This window comes from Solanum verrucosum, unplaced genomic scaffold (genome assembly GCF_900185275.1).
Source record: "Solanum verrucosum unplaced genomic scaffold, falcon-dt-bn FXZP01000144.1, whole genome shotgun sequence".
In the NCBI taxonomy this organism is placed as follows: Eukaryota; Viridiplantae; Streptophyta; class Magnoliopsida; order Solanales; family Solanaceae; genus Solanum; species Solanum verrucosum.
This window is the reverse complement of record NW_026020773.1, coordinates 1,779,831-1,806,415: the sequence shown is the minus strand read 5'-3', so window position 1 is coordinate 1,806,415 and position 26,585 is coordinate 1,779,831. Positions and strand designations below refer to the sequence as shown.

At 33.1% G+C, this 26,585-nt stretch overlaps 3 protein-coding genes across 4 annotated transcripts in view; all 3 read right to left on the bottom strand.

Annotated features, from left to right (window-relative positions):
• Positions 1-14,966, bottom strand: part of LOC125812868 (pentatricopeptide repeat-containing protein At4g02750-like) — a 28,725-nt gene extending 13,759 nt beyond the window's left edge. Inside the window, exon 1 of the mRNA XM_049492324.1 lies at positions 14,898-14,966. The gene's annotated coding sequence lies outside the window, so the exon portion shown is untranslated. The remainder of the gene's footprint in view (positions 1-14,897) is intronic.
• LOC125812870 (nitrogen regulatory protein P-II homolog) lies at positions 1,105-24,874 on the bottom strand. Of its 2 annotated transcripts, none has more exons than XM_049492326.1 (8): positions 24,572-24,828; positions 24,415-24,460; positions 24,284-24,311; positions 23,330-23,417; positions 23,156-23,223; positions 22,837-22,906; positions 1,376-1,411; positions 1,105-1,230 (listed from the first exon to the last, which is right to left on the bottom strand). In XM_049492326.1, the coding sequence occupies exons 1-8, from the start codon at positions 24,759-24,761 to the stop codon at positions 1,157-1,159; spliced, it is 600 nt and encodes a 199-aa protein (XP_049348283.1). In that variant the 5' UTR covers positions 24,762-24,828; the 3' UTR covers positions 1,105-1,156. The 2 variants fall into 2 exon arrangements, with proteins under 2 accessions (XP_049348283.1, XP_049348284.1); XM_049492327.1 differs by lacking the exons at positions 1,105-1,230; positions 1,376-1,411 and adding exons at positions 21,001-21,366; positions 21,512-21,547 and having other exon boundaries at positions 24,572-24,874.
• Positions 16,994-18,282, bottom strand: LOC125812869 (transcription factor MYB108-like). Its single transcript, XM_049492325.1, has 3 exons — positions 18,162-18,282; positions 17,744-17,873; positions 16,994-17,468 (listed from the first exon to the last, which is right to left on the bottom strand). The coding sequence occupies exons 1-3, from the start codon at positions 18,280-18,282 to the stop codon at positions 16,994-16,996; spliced, it is 726 nt and encodes a 241-aa protein (XP_049348282.1).
• Positions 24,875-26,585: the final 1,711 nt, after the last annotated feature.

Genomic DNA, 26,585 nt, shown 5'->3' with positions numbered 1-26,585 from the left:
AAAATCACTAAATCAATAACCTATTATTGATAAATCATAAAATTCTAAATTCTAAATCCGACGTCTGTTTATCCGTACTAAAAAATCTGTGGTGTACTATATGTTTGAATTCAAAGATTCTTAATCCACACAATGCTTTCAAAAATTCCAACAAATGGTGGGTTTGGCGGAGAATCAAATGACCAGAGATGAAACAAATACAACTATTTTCTACCATTTCTATTTGTCACTATTTATTTGGATTTAAAATTTGTGATCTCAAAATATATCATGAAAGATTTGTGATTATATAAAGTATTTTGTTTAGGATAAAATAGAAAATTTAAACTAAAATTGTTTTCGAAAATACAAAAAAGATATTCTTTTAATAGTGCCATATAAGCTTAGTACTTACAAGTTCAGCCACATTCATTCTCCTGTATATGATTCTTTTGCAGCACTAGAAGTGGTCATTTTTTCACTATTGATACGTGGATTTGCACAAGCTTGGTATAATAATAAAGGAATCAAGTAACAACACGAAGTGAACCTGAGGAAGTGAAGTGAACGTAGACTTTATAATGTTTCCAATAATGAGACTATACTTTTTGGTAATAGGGGAAATAATGGTGGGAGATGAGATTCATGAGGATGAGTCCTTGGACTACCAGAAGCCTGTGACCGCAGAGCGGTTATTGCAGTAGCTATGTCCTGAGGAAGTGAAGTGAACGTAGACTTTAAGTTTGCATTAGATTAATGGTTCGATGTATATTGCACAGGAGAGTACATACACATGAGGATCTAACAAGGCTAAAGTTTCAGATTTGATATATGTATCACTATATATATTAACGGCTCGTTTAGGAAATTGCTTGAATAGCTTATCATTCAATATCCACATTGATCAACCAACATATTACAGCACAACTTCAGCCAAAACAGGGGAAGCAAAGTTACCGCGATTGTGCTGAAGAGTTCAAATACGAAATGGCTGCTAAGCTACGACTTTTCTGGAAATGGCTACTGAAACTACAGGTACACAGCAAGTCTCCAACTTTATTTTATTATTCCCTACTTGATAGCATGGACCTTGTTCCATAACTCAACACATAATATGGCCATGATACACAACTAAAGATGATCAAACCTTTCAACTTCAAGATAGAGGCATTGCCACTCAAGAAGTTGATAATGCAGAGGACATATCAGCATGCCCTCCCATCATCCTCTCTGCCTTTTCTCCCCGTTCTCCTGTTACAGTGTACCATACAATCAATACAAGGGACAAGTTTTAACCTTTATAGAGGATATGAAATTCAGATGATAAATCAACCTACGAAGGCTATCTAATTTATAAATACAAAAGGACTATCATTAAGCAAAACATTCTACTTACCAGTGCGAACTCTTATAACATCGGAGATGGGAGTCACTGCCAAAGTGGAAAAAAAAGAAGCATATTCAGTACATTTTGTAATATTTCCCTTACGGCAATAATGTCTAGCACATCAAGGTTCAGAGAATATTCAATTGGATTATGAAAAACTAATGATATCCCAATAGATGGCCCAACTTTAACAGCCACTTTGAACTTCAGGGTCTCTTCCACTTGTTTAAGATTTTCTTTTTTAGTTTAATACTAAAGAGAAAAATCCGCCCATTAACTGACCACTTGGCCATTAACTTGAGCACACAATAAGCTCTTCTAGCATCAGACGACCTGTGTGATGATCCACTCCAGGCTTGGCTCGACATTTGATTAGAACGGATGAAAATATAAAAGGGAAAAGGGTCAAAAATACCCCCAACTTTTGTTTATTGTTTGACTTTACCCTCGCCGTTAAAATGAAGTTAATTGTACCCCTCCCGTTACTAATTTCACCAAAATTACCCCTCATTTAGACGGAATCCCCAAAATTGATCCAAATTGACCCAATTACCCGGATTTAAAAAAAAAAAAACCCTATTCCCTATTTTTAACCCAATGACCCGACCCCCTCTAGGATAACCCAGTACCAATTAGATAATCTCACCCATTTCCATTTACCCATGCTCTCTCTTTAGAGATTCTCATTTTCTCCAAAATTTACCCATTAACTTGTCCTCTGCTTTCTACAGCGATCTTGCTCAACAAATCGATTCTTCGCCAACGAAAGGTAAGATTTTGGATTCTAAGTTGTTTTGTCTACGGTATCTCTCTTTCGTTGTTGATTACGAGTTAGGGTTTGTCTCCAAATTTTTGGCTCATTTGTTTGCCTCTTTACTGATATGTATTACGATATGTTAGTTAGGGTTTGTGGGTATCTGTCTTTCTGACTCATTTGTTTGCCTTTTTACCGATATTTATTACGATCTGTTAGTTAGGGTTTGTGAGTATCTGTTTTTGGGTTATTTGTTTGACTTTTTACATCTAAAAATTAACAATTTGTTACTTTAGTTGTTGATTTACGAGTGTTGATGTTGTGGGTTAAGGTTTTTGAGTTATGGATTTACCTTTTTACATCTAAAATTTCACGATTGTTAGTTATTTGTTTGCTTTTTTACGATTTAGGGTTTGTGGGTAGGTTTTAGAGTATTGATGAATTTGGAGGAGATGGTTTAGGTTTTGGAGATGTTATTGAGTATGGGCTGATTTCTGGTCCCAATATTTAATTGGGAAATTCTTGATTGAATATGGTCCCTTTTTTATGTGGGGCCAATATTTTATTCATTCTTATTGAATATGGTCCCCTTTTTCTCCAAATTTCTTAGTTATTTGTTTTTTTTTTTTTTACAGTTTGTTAATGTTTATTCTTATTGAATGTGGTCCCTTGTTGTCTTTGTGTGCCTTTTTAGGAGTTTTGTTAATGTTTATTCTTATTGAATGTGGTCCCTTGTTGTCTTTGTGTGCCTTTTTAGGAGTTTTGTTAATGTTATTACTATTTTTGGAAGTTATTAATGTTGTCTTTGTATCCCTTGATTGTGTGCATTTTTACGTGTTCTGTTTTTCCTTTCTTAGTTATTTTGTCTCATTCATGATTTTGGAAGTTGTTAATGTTGTTTCTTGTGTGTCTTAGGTTGCCTAAAATGGTTTTGGTTGATCTAGTATTTCACTATGGTGGGAAATGGATAAAAGAGCCTAAATTGCTCTATGAGAGGAAGCTTGTTCACAAATGGGAAGGTTATGATTCTGATCTCTTATCTTATATAGATATTACTAATGAGTACATTAATATATTAGGCTATGTGGGTGTGCAGCAGTTACTAGTATCTGTCCCTTCTGGAAAGTACTATGAAATAGAAGGTGATGAGGGGATTATGACATTATTGTCCTTTGTTAATGATAAATTTGATGTAATTAATTTATTTGCTGTTGATGATTGTGAGTTAGATGTTGATGTTGATGTTGAGAATATAATCAAAATGTTAGAGACTGGGGTAGTTATTGATGATGTATCTACTGATTGTACTTCTAATGGTACTGAAAATGATAGTGATACTTCCAATGATAACTCTGATTATAATTCTGAAGAATTAGAGGTTCTTGCACTAGAAAGGAGGAGGGTAATTGATGGTAGCTTGTGTGATTACAAGGATTTACACAAGTCAATGACATTTAAGGATATAGCTGAAGCTAGAAGATACATTAGTTTGCATTCATTGGCAAATGGCTATAACTTAACTACTAAAAAAAGTGACAGAAAAAGACTTAGGGTTGTTTGCAGAGATAAATGCAACTTTGTATGTCTAATTTCTGGTGAAAAGCATGTTGCCGGTGTTAGAGTGAAAACATTGAAAGGAGATCATAATAAAGCATGCAAGGATCCATGTGGTAACTATAAGGTCAGTGCAACTACAATGGCCTTTTACTTTAAGAAGAAGTTGCAAGCTAATCCCAAATACAAGATAAAGAAAATGAGAGTTGATATGAAAACTGCTTTCAACATTAATGATCATTTTGAAAAGTGTAAGAGAGCTAAAAGAATGATTTTGGAGGACATGGAAGGCAGTTTTTGTGATGATTATAAGAAAATTGTTGGGTATGCAAATGCTTTAAAAAAGAGTAATCCAGGAACTGATGTTGTCCTTAAGGTTTCAAGAAATGCATTAGAAGATGGAAAAAGAAAATTTTTGAGGATGTACATTTGTTTTGATGCATTGAAGAGTGGATTTAAGAATGGGTTGAGACATTTCATTGGCCTAGATGGTACATTTTTTAAGGGTAAAGCTAAAGGTCAATTGTTATCTGCTATTGGTCAAGACTCAATGAACCATTTTTATCCTATTGCTTGGGCTATTGTGGACAGAGAGTGCAAGGCATCTTGGGTGTGGTTCTTGGAATTACTTCAGAAGTCTCTAAACATCAACAATGGAGAAGGAATCACATTCATGTCTGATATGCAAAAGGTAAATTCTCATATTTGTCACTTCTTTATTCATTCTTACTTACTGTATCTTATAAATCTTTATCTGTTGTCTTGTGTATTTTCATTTATCAACAGGGATTAATTGAAGTTGTTAAAAATATTTTACCTAATGCTATGCATAGATTTTGTGTGAGGCACATAGAGGCCAACTGGAGAAAAAAAGGTAAGAGATCTAAAATGATGACTAAGGTATTGTGGTGATGTGCATGGAGCACCTACAAAGAGGAGTTGGATGATTATTTGAAGACCTTAGGTCAACTGTCTGAAGAAGCAAAAGACCATCTGTTGCATTTTCCAATACAAACTTGGTGTAGAGTTTTTTTTTTTGACACTGTTTGCAAGAACAGTAAGGTGGAAAACAATTTGGTTGAGTCATTTAACTCTTGGATATTGGAAGCAAGACACAAGCCAATAATTGGTATGCTTGAGGATATAAGAATAAATGTTATGACCAAGTTTGTCAAAAATGAAGATGAACTGATGACTTGGAACTGTGATTGGAGTCCTATAGCTATTGAAATGTACAATGAATTCTTGAAGATTGCTAATGTGTGTGAATTAAATTTCAATGGAGATGATGGATTTGAGGTAAGTGAAGGAAATGACAGACACATTGTCAATTTGGCAGCTAAGAAATGCACATGTAGGGTATGGGATCTTACTGGAATACCATGTCCCCATTCAATCAAGGCTCTTCTTTACAAGAATCTTGATCCATTGGAAGAGATTCACTGGTGGTACTCTAAGGAGGCATATCTTTTGACTTACCATTGTAAGCTACAACCAGTGCCTGGTCAAAAGTTTTGGAAAATTGAAGCTGAACAGGCAATGGAACCACCAGAATTGGTAAACTTAGTTGGCAGACCTAGAGTGAATAGGAAAAGAGATAAAGATGAAGCACTTAAGAGACAAACTGAGTGGGTTGCACCAAGAAGAGGGAGAAAAATAACATGTTCAAACTGTGGGATTCTTGGACACAATGCAAGAGATTGTCATAAGGTAATCATTTCATTTGCTATGTAATTAGTTATTAGTTATTGTTATTGTAATTTTGATTTTTCTGTTATTTTATCAGTTTATCTTGTAATTGTGATTTTTTTGTTTTTTATCAGTTTAATCAGAATAGTGAAGAAGGCACTTCTAATACTGGACAAGTTAAGAGTAAGAAGAAAAAGGTAAAATCCGTCTTTTTTAGTTCACTTACTTTACAATGTCATGCTTCAGTTTTGTGTAATTATCTCACTTCTAATACTGTAACTGTCTCACTTATTGCTATGTAATCCATCTTTTCATACTGTAATTGTCTCACTTATTAATACTGTAATTGTCTCACTTTTAAAAGGCAAAATCCACATTTTTTTCTTATATTAGATGGATAAACAATGTGACAAGGGAAAAAAGCAAACAAATGAGAGGCATAAAACACAACCTACTCAAGATTGCGCATCAGATGAAGATGAAGATGAAGATAAAGATGAAGATGAAACTGAAAATATGTTGGAGCAATTAAGAAAAGAAAAGGTATGAAAGTTGGACAATTTAATAACCTATTTTATAAGAGTGATGCTTAGTATATCATTGTGGTCTTTTAATCAGATGGATATGCGATCCAACAAGGAAAAGAAACAAGTAAAGGAGAGGCATAAAACACTAATTGATGAAGAAGATGTTGAGGACTTTCCCTTAACAGCTCCACAACCTACTCAAGATGAAAATGAAGATTTTGATATTGATGTTGAGGATGACATGCCATGGAAGCCAAGAGATTTTTCAGAGTTGAATTCTAGAACCCAACAAAGACAGAATCAGGCACGACCTACAGGATCAAGAAGAATCAACTTCCTTGGAGATGGTCCGAGTGTACCAAGTGATTTGTATGCACCAAAGGGACTTACGTGAAAGGGCAATGCATCTATTACTGGAAGAATGTTGGAGCAATCAAAAGTGGAAAAACTTAAGACAAAAAAGGGTAATGGCAAGGCACAACAATGACAAGTTCAGTAATGAAGACAATATTTTGTTATTTTGTTGCATGTTTTTGAGATACTAATGGCATACAAAAACATGTTTATGTGTTTAAAAGCTTTTTGTATTTGCACTAACTTCTTTTGGGGTATGTACTGAACTAACTTCTCTATGTTCAAATCAGTTTTTTGTCATTATATATGAAGTGTTCATCGTGTTCTGTAAATGTGTAAGGGAGAGATCATAAATGGTCATTTCTGTAAATGTGCAATTTTGTTCAGTTGTGTTGTTGTATGACAATAATGACGAGACCAGTAGTCTTTGTTGCTATAGATACATTGCATGTAATTTGGTATGTGTGCAGTTTAAGTAGGAAGCAAAAACATTTGTTATATTAAGCAAATACATTCCCAGAATGGTGCCAAGTTTGAACATTACTTTTTAGTGTGTATTACTTCAACTACTAAACATTACTTCATATTATATCAGTGCATATGTCCTTCCATTACAACACCAAAATGAAGAATAAAAAGGTCCTTCCATTACAACACCAAAATGAAGAACAAAAAGGGAACCAACATCACAAAAGACACTAACAACTGAATTCACTAAACACTAACAACTAATGCTGAAAGTAAACACTAACAAAGGAAGTCACTTAGTCGTTAATGCAACTAGAAATCCAACAAAAAGAAAACATGAAATCATAACTTTGTACTTTATCTTGTGATAATTGTCTTGAAATATCCTAACTTTTTCCACTACCAAATCATTCGATGCCTCCAATGTAGCAATTGTTTTCGACAAATGACCTACTTTTATCTTCAAATTTTCCACAACAATCTTCAAGTTCTCCATTTCAATCTTCGAATTCTCCACTTCAATCTTCGAATTATCCATTTCCATCTTGATATCTTTCAACGACGACTCTAAATTACGTAGGTAAGCTACTTCAGGAAAAGCTTGGTCTTCCCATTCCCAATTTCCACATGAAGAAAACTGCCATAAGAATACTCGAAATCAGTTCATACGAATAAATACGAAATAAGATCATACGAAGAAATACCAAATCAGATAAATAATAGGAATAAATAAGTTCATATACTTACATCCGGACGAGGACATCGGAAAAACCTTCTTCCCGGATTAGATGTAGTACTCGAAATCAGTGTTTTGACCACCAAACCACAAGAACATTTTCTTTGAGACGAATAACTATTTTGTGACATTTTCTGAGAAGAAAATCAGAGGTGAACGAAAAAGAGATGCTGGAAGAACAATGGGTAGAACGAAAGAGAGATGCAGGAAGAACGAAAGAGAGATGTTGTAGGCAAAACAACTTAAAATCCAAAAATCTTACCTTTCGTTGGCGAAAAATCGATTTGTTGAGCAAGATCATTGTAGAAAATCAAAGGAGAAGTTAATGGGTAAATTTTGGAGAAAATGAGAATCTCTAAAGAGAGAGCATGGGTAAATGGAAATGGGTGAGATTATCTAATTGGTACCGGGTTATCCTAGAGGGGGTCGGGTCATTGGGTTAAAAATAGGGAATAGGGTTTTTTTTTTTAAATCCGGGTAATTGGGTCAATTTGGATCAATTTTGGGGATTCCGTCTAAATGAGGGGTAATTTTGGTGAAATTAGTAACGGGAGGGGTACAATTAACTTCATTTTAACGGCGAGGGTAAAGTCAAACAATAAACAAAAGTTGGGGGGTATTTTTGACCCTTTTCCCTTTTATATTTTCATCCGTTCTAATCAAATGTTTTTTCATTTTGATTGGATATAAAATTTAAGGAATAAAATAGATATTTGAATTGTATGGTAGTTTTTATTAAAGAAGTTACAAAATGAGTATGTCTTTTAATTTTGATCTTGTGATTTTAAACTTGTTATATAAGATATTTGAATTGACGACTTATTAAATATAGAAAGAGCCACTTGTGACAAGCCAAAAATGAAAAATAAAGACACTTAAACAGTGAGGACGAACATGTGTTACTTGATGGAGAAGATGATCGGGGTGAGAAGGGAAATCATCTAAATAATTTATTTTTAATTGATCAAAACCCTTTTTATTTGACCGTTTATTGTTTTTTTCTTTAATTTATTTTTGTGTGTATAATGACATGGCTTTAAAATGAGCTAGCATGACATAATTGGTCATTTAACCCATGTGGATATGTTTGGTCAACACACGCGTAGGGTCAGCAGAAAATTGTGAAAAAAGTGTCAACATGACTCAGCGGGGCATGACATTAAGTGTCTAAATGAAAAAAGTCAAGTTAAGGTGTCTAACTGAAAATTCTTGCAAACTTTAGGGAGTCACCGATGGGTTAATGATCCTACAAAGTACATTCACACATCGAGTTTTTATTTTATATGAAAATATTACTAAGCTTGTTTCAAATAATATTTTACCTTAAGACTTTATTGTAAGCATAAACTTGATAAATGTCACGATCTTAGACAAGATAATTTAATGTTACATTAAGACTTTATTGTAAGCATAAACTTGATAAATGTCACGATCTTAGACAAGCTAATTTAATGTTACCTTAAGACTTTATTGTAAGCATAAACTTAAAATGCACGTCAGGATCTTAGACAAGATAATTTACCGAGAGGCGTTATAGATTACCTGAAGATATTATCGTGGAGAGTGATTTTTACGCCTCCTTGTCCTAATCTTACGTTATCACAATTGTCGGTGGCAAAAAAATGTAGAGAATTATATGATAACCCTAGTGAGTTGAAGGAGGACCAATGTATAAAGGCATAATTGATACATAAATATGCCTTTTAACTTAGCCTCAACTCAAATTTATGCCCTCAAACTTTGGTTATGTACAAGTAAATACTTAAACTTCTATAAAGTTGAATAAATAGACATACTTTTCCTACATGTATTATGTCATGTTGGACTCATGTGTTTACTTGTTCAATTTTATACAAGTTTAAATGTCTACTTGTGCACATCCAAAGTTAGAGGGCATAAATATGAATTGAGGTCAAGTTAAAAGGCATATTAATGTATTAATTATACCTTTATAAATTGGTCTTTCTTCCACTCACTAGGGTTATTGTATAATTCTCTACACTTTTTTGCCGCTAACAATTATGATTACAACTAGGATAAGGAGGCATAGAAGTCACTCTTCACGATAATGTCTTCATGTATATTTCTATAACGCCTCTCAGTAAATTATCTTGATTGTGATGTACATTAAATTTATACTTACAATAAAGTCTCAAGGTAAAATATTATTTGAAACAAGTTTAGTAATATTTTCATATAATATAAAACTCAATACATGAATGTACTTTGTAGGATCATTAATATATTTTTCATGACAACATCATTTTTAGTAGCATATAAAAAGTTTTTAAAGTTCTTAAAATATATCAAATATGCGAGGTTTTACAAGAAAATTCATGTGCGGACTACAAAATTGAATATCCTTCCTTGTATATCGTAGTAATAAAAGAAAAAACATTTCCAAAAGAAGCTTGACAACAGTGACTTCCAACCAATTATTGACAGCATGAACAACAAGCTTTCCGGTTAGAAGATGAAGTTCTTCAACATGGCTGGCAGAACTATGCTAGCTAGAGCTTCTCTAGAAAGCATCCCCTTTCACATTATGTAGTACATCAAAATCCCTGCAAAAGTCCACAACTCTATAAATAGAAACCAAAGGAACTTTATTTGAGGTACTACTGCTTAAAAGAAGAAAAAAAAGCTTTACATAGTAAACTAAACATGCTTACAAGCTCTAAAGAAAAAGAAGGTATCCAAAAAAGAGATATCAAGAATAGAGATCCTTCATATCAACCTCTACTAGAGAATCTACCACAATCATGAAAGCATGTGGAGTACTATTCTTATCAATAAATACTCTAAGCCTAAACCCAATTGGAGAGTTAAGCATGTCTCCAAAACATGGGGGGTCTCTCTTGGATGGATGGAGGGATAGGAAAGATGGTCACAGATGGGTGGGCCATAAGAGAATTAGAGTCAACTTCTTTAATGACATCCAAACTCCCCCATTAGAGCACTATTAGAAGTATGATTCGGGTCCCCTACTAAGGGAGGAAGATAACCTTAAGATAAGTGACTTTAATAGAAATGGACTCTGGAACCTCTCTGGGTTATCCATATCCCTTCCTGACCACCTTATAGCTTGGATTGTTAACATTCACCACCTCCACCCCAATAAAACTAAAGAAAACCGGCTAGTTTGGGGTCTCACAACTAATGGAAGGTTCTCTACTAACAGTGCATATATCTTTATCCACGTCAATATTGTCGAAGGACATCAAGTCAGCAACACACAGAACTTTAAATGGATCTAGAGAATCTAACGCCCTAACAAGATCAAGAACTTCCTCTGGCTCATGAACCATACCAGACATCCTACAACTAAATACCTCCATGGACTAGGCATTAATGTTAACCAAGATTGTCACTTAGGCATTACTGATCATATCTTCTTTAAGTGTGCTAATCCCTCTGACTTCTGAGCTAAGGTTACCTGCAACAACACTCATGCCTGCATTTTTCATACGTTCAACCTTTCCATTGAAATTTGGAAGAATCTTTGAAATCCTCTTAGAGGGAAACCCTATAATGTTATGCTCTCTTGGAACTTCATGCTTCTCTTTTGTTTTATTTTGGAACATTTGGTTTTAAAGGAATAACAACTTTTTAAACGAAAGGAAAAGGTCATTCAACCTAGCACTCTTCCAAGTTACTGAGTACCACCTTCTCATCGACCAAACTCCCATCCCTAAAGGACAACCATATACAATCCTTGTCAAATGGAACTCCGCTCCTCTTGAGACTTACATGCTTAACACTGATGGTTCTGTCATGTTCAGCCTTGGTATTGGCGTAATCGGAGGTATTATTAGAAACCATAGAGGGGATTGGACCCTAGATTCAATGTCAAGGCCCCTCACATGAATTCCATAATGGAAGAGATGAAAGCCCTACAAGGCTCATGCTAGCTATTAAGTACAATCCCCCCCTCCCCCCCCCTGAAACAAATCTCGACTCTCTAGAAGTCATAAATATGCAAAATCATGATAATATGCATTCTTCTAACATTCTTGTGGAGTGCAGATCTCAAATTCAATTAAGAGCATCGGCACCAACCCACGTCATTAGAGAACAGAATTGAGTGACTGATCTATTGAGCAAAAGGAGTGAATTACCAATCTTTTGTAACCCCTACTATTTTGATAGTTCCACCAATATATGCAGCCAAAGCAATATGTGTGGAATTATGTACAATAGGAAACTACCTATTTGTGATAGCTACTTATTAAGTCATTCAATGGTTGAGACTTCAACTTATCCTGCTATACAAAGCATGGCCTCTTTCCACAAATATTTCTGTCATTTTAACCAAAAAAGAAAAAAAAAAAACTTAACAGAGGTGAAATATATTTGAATTATTTAGATAATGATAGAGTAATAGTATAACGAAGGATAAAATTGATCTTTTTACCATTGTAAAAAAATAAAATTTGACCATTTTTGCTTTTTTAAATATAACTTTAACGGTCAAAGCTTTTAAGTAAATTTAAAAGGTTAGATATCCTATTTAGATACACTCAATTCATTAGTTGCTAAGTTACATTGTTTGATACTCAATAAAAAAAAAATTATACAATCACAAGTGATTTATTATCAGGCATGAGGTGAATCAGGATTGCTACTTTTGGAAATAATTTCTCTTATTACTATTATTACAAGGAAGAATATCCACTTTTGTAGTCTACACATTAATTTTCTTGTCCTTTTTATTCAAAAAGAAATTCGTAAGACCTTGAATATTTGATAAATTTTAAGAACTTTAAAAGAAATTGTATGCTACTAGAAATTACGCTGTCATGAAAAAGGAAATAATGATCCTACAAAGTACATTCGTATATTAAGTCTTTATTTTATATGAAAATATTACTAAACTTGTTACAAATAATATTTTACCTTAAAACATTATTGTAAGCAAAAACCTAATGCATGTCAGGATCTTAGACAAAATAATTTACTGAGAGGCGTTATAGAAACATACCTAAAGACATTATCGTAGAAATCACTTTCCACGATAATGTATTCAGGTATGTTTCTATAATTCCTCTTAGTAATTATATTGTATAAGATCCTAATGTGCATTAAGTTTATGCTTACAATAATGTCTTGAGATAAAATATTATTTGTAACAAGTTAAGTAATCTCAATATACAAATATACTTTGTAGGATCAATATTACCTTTTTCATGACAGCATCATTTTTAGTAGCATATAAAAAGTCCTTAAAGTTCTTAAAATTTATCAAATATGCATGGTCTTACAAATTTCAATTTGAATAAAAAGGACAAGAAAAATCTAGTGCAAACTACAAAACTAGATATTCTTCCTTATATATAGTAGTAATAAAAGAAGAAATATTTCCAAAAGTTGCAATTCTGATCCACCTCATGACTGATAATAAATCACTCTTGATTACATATAAATATAGTAATAATTTTTTAATGAGTATCAAATAATGTAAATTAACAACTAATGAAGTGAGTGTATCTATGCACTATCATGATTCAAATTCAAACAAAGATATAAATAGAATATCTAATCTTTTAAATTTACTTAAAAACCTTGACAGTTAAAGTTATATTTTTATAAGAGAAAAATAGTCAAATTTGATAAAAGTTTCACTAGTACATTATTTTTTAGAATTGAAAATAAAATTTATATATTCCTAACTGGTACTTCAACATTTACATATATAATATTAAGCACCAATTGCATTAACCTTCATATATATTGGGGTGTTTGAACTTCCTCATTCAATGGTTGTCTGCTAATAAGTTTCTACACCAATTGTCTCTTCAACATATTTGTATTTAATTTTTGTTCTTATTTATTTCAAGTATTTAATTTTTGCTATTGTAGTCTATTTAATAAAAAATTGTGAATGAAAATATTTTTGGCATAAGTACTCACGTGTTATACCCCATATGATTTGGTTTCTAAAAATTTATGTTCTATTGGGCATAAAAATTTAGTTGCTAAAAAGGAAAAAACTTAGAAGATCTATATATTTTTAATAGTTTCTTAATGAAAGTGTTATGTAGAAAACCACTTGCCTCATAGTAGACAGACATTCTACTAGCCTTCTGCTTTGTAGCACGCCATTTCTTCATCAACTTATCCAAACAAGTTATGTCACTGCACACTCCTTTGTATCCATAGATTTTGGAAAGCATCGAGTATAATGCAGGATGGTCGTGCTCCAATGTGTAGATTCCATTTGCTACAATCTCTCCGAGCTCTAGACATGAGTGCAAGCCACATGCTCCTAGCAATGCCCCCAGACCTGATATCACTCTTCAGCATCCTCTCGAACTCCTGCATTGCCCTCTCTGCAAGCCCATGTCTTGCATAACCTCCAATGATCGAATTCCTTGCAGGGATTGACTCAAAAATTGCAGAAAGCAACTTCAGTGTCTCCACATTTAGCGTGCATACCAACAAGGGAGGTCAACAAGACGACATCAAGAGGGAAACCAGACTTCAAGATGCACGCAAAAACTTGATTGCCTACCAAAATAGCAGAGTAGCCTGCACAGGCATCTAAAACAGTTGAAAACGTAAAATGATTAGGATGAGAACTCGAGTTCAATATCAACTTAAACAATTTCAAAGCCTTCATAACTCTCCATAGTACACATACCCTCTTATCATTGCTATCCAAGAAACCACATCTTTCTCACTCATCTCATCAAAAAATGAATTGACCTTCATTAAGCTTCTTGTTCTCAATATACCCATTGATCAAAGTACTCCAAGTAAAAAAAAAATCTCATAGGCGAAGCCAGGATTAAGAGTTTGGAGTGCTAAAAGAGAAGGAGGGTGGTTTGGATTAAAGGAGGTTCGAACCCACTACTCTAGCGTTTCACAGTCACTTCTTTACCATTGAACCATGTTCACAAGTTAATATACATATATATTATCTAATAAAAATACACGGTCTACCGAAAAGCAACTGGGTCTGATCAAAAGCCGTCTGTGCCGCACTTGTGCACCCAAACTTCATATAACCCAAAATTAACACATTCCACAGCATAACATCTTTGTCCAAAATTTCATCAAAAACTCGACCTAAACCTCTGTAATCATCCAAATCAACATAACCCCTCATCAAATAAATTAAGACTTATCCCCAAACAGAGCACGAGATCATGAAACTGAGGGATCAAATGCTTGAAATAAAAAATGCAAGAAGGAGCTAACACATACCCTGAAAGTGAGCTCATTGGTCACATTTCTCCACATCTATATACTTTCTCCGGGTTGTTGGAATTGTGCTACCCGGAGAGCATTGGTGTTCCAACAAATGACATCTCTGTGAGGCATTTGGTCGAACAGGTACTCTGCTTGTTGGATGTGGCTGTGTTTGAAGCAACAAGCAATAAGGGTATTCCATGATACGACGTTTGTCAAGTGAGGGCTTTGATCGAAGAGCTTCCGAGGTTCTTGGAGGTTTTCGTTTCCGATGAAGCTGTTGAGGGTAGAAATTTGGCGGCGAAGAGCAAAGGTGAGCAGCGCCGTCATTTGACTCTTGTAGCCGCGATCTTTAGAGTTGTCAAAAATTGTCAGCCTAGCCCACTCGGCCCAAGCATCACAGGTCAGGGAATTTGATGGGCTAGGACGGGTCGATCCTTCATTTTGGAAGGGCCTAAAAATGTCTAACTCAATCCAACCCTAATAGGGCTACGAGATTTATCTATGTATCTTAGATACATATGATTCATAGAGATATAGTGTATCTAAAACAAATTAACCTAATTTTGAGTCCATATATCTCGATTTACATGTATCTGGACGTACCAAAATTTGATAAGATTTGTAATATTACAACATAACGTGCCTTTAAGTAATTAACTCATACACTAGAAAGATTTATGTAAGTTATCCTTAAATAAATAGTTTTGATCCATGGGCTGACCCCAACCCGATCCCGATGAAGCCTTAAGGGTCAAGGGATTATAAGTCTTAGTTTAAAATGGACTTGAAAAACCTATCTCAACCCTACCCCGATAACGGGTTGGGCTGGGGCGGCCCCATGGGCTAAGCCCATTTTGACGGTTCTAATTATCATGAAGTCAAGTTTTCAATAAATAAATATGAATTAATTTATTTTGATTAATTAAATTGACATGAACATGAATTAATTGTTTAGTTTTCTATGTTTAGTCAAATTCATATTTTTAAATTAATAATTCTCAAGGGTAAAATAAGAAAAATAATATCATTATTGATTTTGTGAAATGACAAGTATTAAAGTAAAATATTTTTAGTACGGAACGACATATAAATAGAAACGGAAAAAATACAATTTATCTTATAGGTAACTATTCTATTTTATACTCCATCTATTCCTTTTTAATTGTCATATATACTAAAAATAGTTGTCATTTAAATAATCAAAAGGGAATTAATTATTTTTTTTCCAACTTTACCTTTAACGTTAATTATTTTAGAATCGAGAGGAACATATATAGATAAAGATTAAAGAACTAATAAGGAATATATTCGTCAAACAACACTCTACTAATTTTTTCTCAAGGATTGTCTCAAACCTTATGATAACAATTAAAAAGGAACGACAGAAGTTTACCTTCCTTACTAACTACCTGATTAAAAAAGTTAAATTACAGCTAAAGTGAGATAGATATTTTAGAATAGAAGGAGTAGTATAATTAAATTACGATAAACATGTCAATCACACATTTAAAGTATGCAGAAGTTTTTATGACCTTCTAATTAACTCACTCTTTTGGTACTCCCTCGGTCCCTAATTAGTTGTCCATTTTTTAATTGACACACCTATTAAGAAATCAATTAATGACATGGTGAGTTTACCGTTTTATCCTTATTAATTATGAAGTGGATGAAAAGTTCTACATTTTTCAAAGTAATTAATCGTTTAATTGAGAATATAATAGGTAAAAAAATTTGTCATTTCTTGATTTATTAAAATGGACAAGTAATTAGGGACAACTATAAAAAAAAAGTGGACAAGTAATTAGGGACAGAGGGAGTATTATTTACCATTATTACCCACTCACTAATTACCTGATTAAAAAATAAGTTAATTCGTTCTTGAATTCACAATCTAAAATACATCTTGCATCATGACTTTCAAGGATAGTAAATCAAACATTTAACTCTTTAATTTCCCCCCCTAAATTTACCCTAAATTGTGCCTCATTTATTCTTTTACCACATTTCCATAAACAAACTCCTTCTTTTATAGAAGATTCCTTTTTTTTTGTTAGTCTTGAAATAGAAAGTTTTATGATCATACGAAAAAAGTTATACAACGTTTGTTAATTATATACTACGTACATGCATGGAAAAAAATTGACGCGATGGGTGCGCATGCATATGTATATACGCTATAATAAAGGTGAAAGAGAATTCATAGTTAAAGTTTACACGATGAGTTTTTATAATAATTTCAAGTAAATATTATAATAATAATTATCTAATTGGGTTCACCAATTGAATAATTTTTTTTTTTTTTGTAAGTTCTTATATATATATAGGATTATTGAGTTTACATGTACTCGTAATTAGAGCCAAAGGTCCATTTCATCCAAACTTAGCATTTCTGCACTTGCCCAATAATTGTGACAGTAGTACTGATCATCCTCATCATGAGATGAATAATTATAAAGTGTCATATCTGAAGGGGTTGAAAAATCATGTGAAATATTAATTCCATCTTCAAAACTAGATAAGTTGTTCCAAATATTACTATCATCTTCTGTCACGAATGAATCCGTTGATGATGAGATGACATTAACGTTTGGACAAGTATTGATATTGTTAGGAGAATAATTCTCCGTCACGATTAATTCAGAAGAAGAAGTCGGTATTTGTTGAGCCAGCAGAGAAGGCATCCATTGATAGAGAAGGAAGTGTCGAAATTGTTGGCTATTGATTTCGCAATGAAGCTCTTTTGCATGCTTTTGCACTTTAGTTCTCCAGTAATTCTTAACATCATTATCGCTTCTCCCAGGCAAATTTTCTGCTATCTTTGACCATCTGTTTATTTTGTTAAAAAAACAAAATAATTATTATTTTATGAGTTCAACTTTTACAAAAATATATGTAACCATACGCATAATTGTGATGCTCATCATATACCTACCATGGTTGAAAAACCATTGACCATATCTTTGACTATTTATTTCTTTCTTTTTTTTGTTAAAAATAAAAACAAAATAATTGTTATTTATATATGAGTTCAAACTTTTATAAAATATAATTATTTCATTTGTCTCAGTTTATATGACATATTATATATATAGTTTACTTACCTATTTCCAAAGCGAAAATGAAGGAGTAGAATAAGGAACTGCTCTTGAGGAGTTATTTTTCCTCGTCGTAAATTTGGCTGCAAATAATTCAGCCATCTTAGTCTACAACTCTTACCGCTACGCTTCAACCCTATATTGATATATATACGTAATTATTTTTTGATGAAAGAAACAAAATGATACATATATTTTGTATACATACTTCATTTGCATGTAATATGTAGGAAATGATAATATATGTTTAAATTAAATTAGATGAGATGATCAATCACCTACACTATGATATGGCATCAGCAGGCACATGATGATCAAATTAAAAAGAAAATGAAGAGGCATATCAACACATGAAAGACGTATTGATGAAATATATAATATGATTAAGTAAATAAATGTGTGATCTCTCAGCATGACATAATACCAGCAACGTGAGCGAGTGAATTCCAGCGTCCTTGTCCAAATAGGGAGATGGAATGGATGAGTTTAGAGTCTTCATCAGGACTCCAAGGTCCTTTCTTCATCTCCATTGATACTTGTTCCATTCTCAAGACTCGAATATTGTTATGGATCGTTGTTTCAATTAGCTAAGGGACTATATATAAGTACATAGAAAGTGTCCTTGGCCATGAAAGTCCTTTTTAATTGGTTTGAGAGGTAGTGATTTTAAAAGTTTGAGATAAGGTTGCATAAAAAGAGAGGATTGTGTACGTTCGTTAGTACTACTACGTACTTGCTAGTGGACGTGAATATAACGAAATGTTTTGGAAGAATAAAAAACGAATAATCTTTGTCAAGTTCAAGAATGTTTTCAAACCGTCTCTCTTTTAACTTATTTGTATATTTTGTGATTGTATGCATGTCATACAAGTTTTCTACATATTATGGAACTTGTAACTTGAGAAAACATATGCATGACCAATGTGTATATTGATAGAGGACTTTTGTTTAGGTCTTAGGGCAATAAATAAGACTCATAATATTAAAATAGTAAGTATGCTCTAATTTGAATTCAAGTGTGAAATTATCCCTAATTAATTTGAATCCAAATTTCATTTTTGCAAAAATATTTCAACAAATATATTTATTTATTTTATTATTATGAGAATTACACGACTAATTGTGAGAAAGAGTATATATATATATTTGACTTCATGTTTAAAGTTTGTAGGTATCCTGACAAAGAAATAATAGAAAAAGACCGTCAGTATTTTATTCGATATTTTGTAGTCTTATGTTAAAGGAATTGGGAATTTGTTTAATTTGGTAGTGCTAAGCTAAAGTCAAACCGCATTTACCACTAGAAGGATGCCAATTAATGCCTTTATTCCCTTACCACTCCAAAATCACCCTAAGCAAGGAAGGTTTAAATCTAATCCCACACTTTTTAAACTATTAACTTTAAATTCTGAATCTAAACAACGTTTTAACCATTACAAATAGAATTGTATATCAATCAGTTCGGTTTGATTTTGAAGTTTATCAATTTAACTTATGAGTTATTGATTTGTAAACATGTTAAAACCGTTATAGAACCATTAAAATATTGATTTCGATCACTATCAGTTCGATTATTGGTTCAACCGTTAATATTTGAAAAATTAGCATTAAAAGTCACTTAGAAACAAGATGACAAGCCAAATAAACCATGCACATGAGTTGATAGATTGCATCTTGAGCAAAACTACAAAAGCAAACACTAACACATTCTAGAATAACTGAGAGTTTGAGACAACTAGAAATTAAAGGATGTCAAGTACTTTATATACTGAATAATATAAATATGTATCGATTAATCTATTAAAAAAAAACTTCAAACCACTAAAAACCTATAACTCGATAATTAAAAAAATTAGAACTATTACTAAAACCACGAAATCAATAATTCATTATCGATAAATCATAAAATTCAAAATCCGACTAGCAAATCTATGGTGTATATGTTTGAATTCAAATATTCTTAACCCACCAAAAAAAAAGAGGTTCCTTCATTGACAAGATCACTTGCTGCTGAGAAGGCCAGCAGGATTATTGACGTAACACCATGCTTACAAAATTCCAACAAATGGTGGGTTTGGGGGAGAATCAAATGACCAGAGGTGAAACAATTACAACTATTTTCTACCATTTCTATTTGTCACCATTATAATTAGGATTGCGTACAGTTCGATTTTGAAGTTTATCGGTTTAACTTATTGATTATCAGTTTGTAATACGCTAAATCGTTACAGAATCATTAAGAGATTGACTTATCGTCAGATTTATTAAATTTTATTGGTTCGGTTATTGATTTAACCGTTAAGATTTGACACAAAAAAAATATCATTAGAAATTACTTAGAAACAGGGTGATAAGCCAAATGAACCATGCACATGAGTTGATAGATTGCGTCTTGTGCAAAACAACAAAAGCAAACACTGATACAATGTAGAATAATCGATAGTTTGAAACAACTAGAAATATAAGTATATGAAACTAAGCTCTAAGTCAAGTACTTTATATACCAAGTGATATAAATATACTATCGTGTTATAAATATAAAAATATTAGTAAAATCACTAAATCAATAACCTATTATTGATAAATCAAAAAATTAAACTTTCAAAATTCCAATAAATGGTGGGTTTGGCGGAGAATCAAATGGCCAGAGATGAAACAAATACAACTATTTTCTACCATTTCTATTTGTCACTATTTATTTGGATTTTAAAATTTGTGATCTCAAAATATATCATGAAAGATTTGTGCTTATATAAAGTATTTTGTTTAGGATAAAATAGAAAATTTAAACTAAAATTGTTTTCGAAAATACAAAAAAGATATTCTTTTAATAGTGTCATATAAGCTTAGTACTTACAAGTTCAGCCACATTCATTCTCCTGTATATGATTCTTTTGCAGCACTAGAAGTGTTCATTTTTTCACTATTGATACGTGGATTTGCACAAGCTTGGCATAATAATAAAGGAATCAAGTAACAACAACACGAACATATACTCGGTGTGATTCCACAAGTGAACATGAGGACGTGAAGTGTACGTTAACCTTATATTGTTTCCAATAATGAGACTATTTTTTGGTAATAGGGGAAATAATGGTGGGAGATGAGATTCATGAGGATGAGTCCTTGGACTACCAGAAACCTATGCTGCTTAAGTTTGCATTAGCCTGAATTAATGGTTCAATGTATACTGCACAGAAGAGTACATACACATGGGGATCTAACAAGGCTAAAGTTTCGGATTTGATATATGTATCACTATATATATTAACGGCTCGTTTAGGAAATTGCTTGAATAGCTTATCATTCAATATCCACAGTGATCAACCAACATATTACAGCACAACTTCAGCCAAAACAGGGGAAGCAAAGTTACCGCAATTGTGCTGAAGAGTTCAAATACGAAATGGCTGCTAAGCTACGACTTTTCTGGAAATTGGCTACTGAAACCACAGGTACAGGGTAAGTCTACAACTTGTTTATTTTATTCCCTACTTGACTGCACACAACTAAAGATGATTAAACCTTTCAACTTCAAGATAGAGGCATTGCCGCTCAAGAAGTTGATAATGCAGAGGACATATCAGCATGCCCTCCCATCATCCTCTCTGCCTTTTCTCCCCGTTCTCCTGTTACAGTGTACCATAGAATCATTACAAGGGACAAGTTTTAATCTCTATAAAGGATATGAAATTCAGATGATAAATCAACCTACAAAGACGATCTTATTTAAAATTCCAAAAGGACTATCATTAAGCAAAACATTCTACTTACCAGTGCGAACTCTTATTACATCAGAGATGGGAGTCACTGCCAAAGTAAAAAAAAAAAAACAGCATTAATAATTCAGCATTTTGTAATATTTCCCGCAAGGCAATAATGTCTAGCACACCAAGGTTCCAAGAATATTCAATTGGAATATGAAAAAGTAATGATATCCCAATAGATGGCCCAACTTTAACAGCCACTTTGAACTTAAGGGTCTCTTTCACTCATTTAAGATTTTCTTTGCAAGGAAAAACATGTCATGTTTAAACGTTAGCAAGATCAAAATTATGTAATATGATTGCACATATGTTACCCAAGAGATTCCTTGCTAATAGAGACTTGGCCAAAAGCAAAGGATCCCTCCCAAACACATACATGTGAACTAGTTACCACTGGAAACTGTGTTTTATGCTCTTCAATAAATTTCTTCTAAATAGATACCTGTATCTTTTTTAGTTTTTATACTAAAGAAAAAAAATCCGCCCATTAACTGACCACTTGCTAATACAATATGGCCATTAACTTGAGCACACAATAAGCTCTTCTAGCATCAGAGTCAGACAACCTGTGTGATGATCCACTCCAGGCTTGGCTTGACATTTTGGCAGATAAAAATGAAATTAAGATCAAAGATAGGCTTCTAACATGAGAAACATACTCACCAAATAAAAAGCCTTGAGAGGAAAACATAGAAGAGTGTGTGTGTGTGTATCGATAAATCATAAATGTATGTATCTTTATAAGCTAGAAACTGAAATCATGTTTTCTCACAAGACGTTTAAATATTTAAGAAAATAAGCATCAAACAAAGGAGAGCTCAACAAATTTAGGCTCCAATTAAACTATTGTGAACAATGTCACTGATGGATTTCCTTGTCTGATAAAATAGAAGGTAAAGATCAAAAACTTTGAGATTCCTCCAGCTTTTTATCTTATTTCAAGTTTTGGGATAGTATCTCTATTTGTTTCATCTGGTAGACTAAGACCTACATCATCTTACAGTACACCGTCTCAGTGGAACCAAAAGACTTTGTTTATACAAATATATGGATCGTCATTGCAAGCATGTATTAAAAGGCTTGCTGGCATTGGTTTTCCCACTTCATGTGCAACACACTTAGATTACTGAGGCAAACATTTGCTTGGAAACAAAACAGCAAATTAAAGATTATGATTTATGTGTTACACCTTACCCTGTACAGAAGATATGTCATGAATTATGATATGAAAATATACAGCATACTCATTGAGGAAACATTAACTAAATGGTTTCAAGCTTTGGTTAGAGAATTTACATCAAAAACTTCAAGATCATGAAGAGAAAAACTTACAGAATATCTTTCCATCACCTATTTCACCAGTTCTTGCCTCTTCAATTATCTTGGCAATGACTCCCTCAACCTAATAAGACAGCATTACAGGTTAGATTAGAACTGACATCTAAAAATCACAATTATATCGCAAGGAGCACCACTTAGATAAAACTTCTATATACATAGGATAGATAAATGGCACTTTAACCATATACTTCTATAATCATATACTTTAACCATATAATTCTATAATCATATACTTCAACCATATACTTCTACACATATGATTTTAAATTATTGCGCGGAAAGCTTGATCAAGGCCTTTTAAATTCAAAACCTGGTCTTTGCTGACAACAATCTCCATTTTTACTTTTGCAACAAACGTGTCTTCAGAGAATTCAGAGCCTGCAAACAGCAGATAACTTCAAAACCCAAGGAAGAGTCTCTTTTTATTAGAGAAATATTCAAGACAACCTTAATTAACACTTAAAATTGATGAATGTTTCCATACCAGCTTGCCTCTCAGTCAAGCCCCCTTGGGCGCCAAAACCACGAACATCCGAAACAGTGACACCACGAATGCCCATTTTCAGTAGTGCCTTCATAATTCAGAAAACATGAGTAAATAATGGAGGCTTTTAGCTTCGGGGATTAGATGTTTTGAAATATCTACAGGAAAATGGCTGCCTTCAATCTAGTTGTGAAATGGAGTTCAATAGTCATCACAGAATCTGCGCTTCACTTCACCATATTGTTAAATATTCTAGCGTTTCAGGAGGAACTTTTTTTTCCTTTTGTATGTGTGTGTGTGGATGGGGGCTGGGGAGTTTTACCTCATTTCACTCCAACCTCTAAATTTAATACGTCGAACCCCTTATTGTTCCTTCGGTGCTAGATAATATTAGGACATCCTGATCTAAAGCCCGTGTCCCCTTGAAATTTTTTCAACTTATCCATAACAAGACTTCTTAGTATCAAAAAACAAAGAATTTGTCTCTGACAGCTTAAAAGCTACTCAATACTGTTCTATCAAAAGGATTATCCATAGGATCATTATATGACAATATAGCAAAGAAAAAGGTATATACATAATAAGCTCTATGAAGAAATAAGACTGTATAACAAGAAAGAACCAGGATGAAATTCAAACTTAACAGTACTGATATTAGTAGAGCAAGCTAGCAGCATTTCGATTAACCCTTTGGCTCTTTGTAACTTTATCACAACTGAGATTGAAGCTGTGCTGTAAAAGTATTTTCCACAATATATAGGCTTTTCTATGATGTCATAGAATGCAAAATTGTGGTTGAGTAAAAAAACCCAAAAAAAAGTCCAATAAAGAGCCTCAATTTAAGCATTCATGTAGGCATGCAACCTTAAGAATCACAAAGGGAAAAGATTTTTTTTTCTTTCTAAAAAGTGGCGCATGCATATGAAAATTGAAAGAAAAAATTCGAGTTCTTACCGAAGAAACCTGTTGAATTCTCCAAGGTCTAAGTCCATTCCAAAATTTGCAGAAGAAACGCAAAATTGAATCAGTAAACAGAGTAAAGAAAGCAGATTAGAATACATAGTAAATAAAATTGATGCTATCACCTAAGAATTGCTTCGACTTTGTAAAATTTCGCATCGGGGACGAAATCTGAAAAATCAAAACCGACCCATTACTACCATAAGCAACAAAAGAAGGAAAAACACTGACCCATTACTAAATAAATGAAATTATGAAGTGGGGTTTAAGCAAAATTGAAACCTGGAGAGGTTTGAGCTCTGATAATCGGGAAAGAAGGAGCATTTTGACAGCGTTTGACGGTGAGCTGCGAAGGGAAGAACTTGGGTTGAACAACGGTGATGGAAGTGAAATGAGGGAATTGTGACAAGGGTGGAGAAGAAGAAAAGGAGTGAAGGGAGAAATTGGATTTTGAAAGCGAGGGAGAAGCCATTGGCGTTGAGTTGCAGAAGAGAAAGCTGGCAATCGATGAATTCTATGCCCTTAAAAATAGTGAAGTGAAGTGACGCCATTACTGAATAATTTGGATTCTTTACCTTTTCTCTTCGTTATTATCGATGGAAAAAATATTCAAGTACAAAAAGAAAATGATTAAAGTAATAGCTCGAAAAAAGAAAAATAAGTAAGGCGGTTTAAAATTGAATCAAAATCAATAATTCAAATTGAGAAATTTATCAATAATGGGTTATTGATTTAGCGATTTTGATAATAATTTTAATTTATTAAAATATATTATGGATTCTTAACGGTTTGAGGTTGTAACACCTCGCAAATTCTATTTTAAGGATCTGAATCATTTGTCATAAGTATGTAAGCTTGGATCGAGTGACATCCAACAAGTACATGCGTTTTAAAGTCCATTCCTAAGTGTGAGAAGTGAATCGGCAGTGGTTTAGACTAAGTTTTAATAGCTTTTCTACGGACTAAGTTTGCGCATTAGTTCATGCAAGAGTCAATTTCAAATGACTATTCTTTCTACATATGAAGAGTTAGATGTCCTATTACCTATCAAATTAATTGTCTATCAGTCTTCTTTCCAACGCCACCACGATTGCGTCAAATCGAGGTCCAAGTCAAAAGTTATGATCATTTTATTTTGGAGATCATGAACAATTCTGAACCAACGAAACGCCGATCTAGCGCTAGTTGAGTAAAATTTAAGAGATTTTCTATTTTTGAACATATGTTTCTTTGGCGTTAAACAATGTTGGGTAGGCGTTTCACCGGTTGAAACGCTGATTGGACGACGAAAAATCATTTAAGTCGACTTGGGCCCGATTTTTCTCATTTTTGACCATTCTTTCAAGTCTTAAAAGTGGTTTTCTCTCCTCCTCTCATCCTCATCTTGATGTAAATCTTTTTTCATGGAATTCAAGCTTTCCAACACAAATTCCTTCGTCTATTCATGAATCATTGATAAAAATTTCAATCTTTGGTAATAGGATTTTCAAGAAGAGAGCTCAAGAATCTCAAGAAAAGGTTACTTGATTATTATTCTTCAAGTTAGGGTTCTTCGCCAAGATTTGTTGAACGTTTAAGATATGTAAGACCATCATAATGAGGAGTTACATTATTCCTTGTGCCCTACATCTACTGTTTCAAATCGTAAGATCAAAGCTAAAGTTTTTACCCTATGATCCATAATCTTCGAATTTAGTTTATATTCGTATTGTTGAATTCTTGATTTTGTTATAGAGATTTCATTACTTCACTTTATTAATGATCTTTGACTATTGATTCATGCTTAATGCCACAGGAACCCTTTAGTTGTTAAGAGTTATTGAAGACCTTATCATATTGATTTCTTATGCATTGTTTTTAGGAGTAAATTAAATTTCAATTCTTAAAATAGTATTTCTGAAAAAGCTTCAAGAGATGAATTTGTTTCAACTGCATTATTTTCGAAAAGAAAAGCATAGTTAGCTTTAAAGAGAGCATATCTTAATTTCGAGAAGGTGAAGTGAGTTCACATAAAGCATAGTCTTTAAAAGCAAATACAAAGAAACATTTTTGAGTACTAACTCAACATAGAGAGTTTTAGTAAAGTGGGACCTTTTCCTTAAATGAGACATCATACAATTATTGAGCATTATTGCAGTATTTTGAAAATACTATTGAGCATCGAGTTGGGTAAGAATTTAGAATTCTATAACTATGCCGCTAGTGCATGATAGGACCGTGTCGTTGGTTCGGACGACTCCTCAAAAAATCCTTGATAAGGGCTAAGATATTGGATCTATAGTTCAGTTTGTAGTAC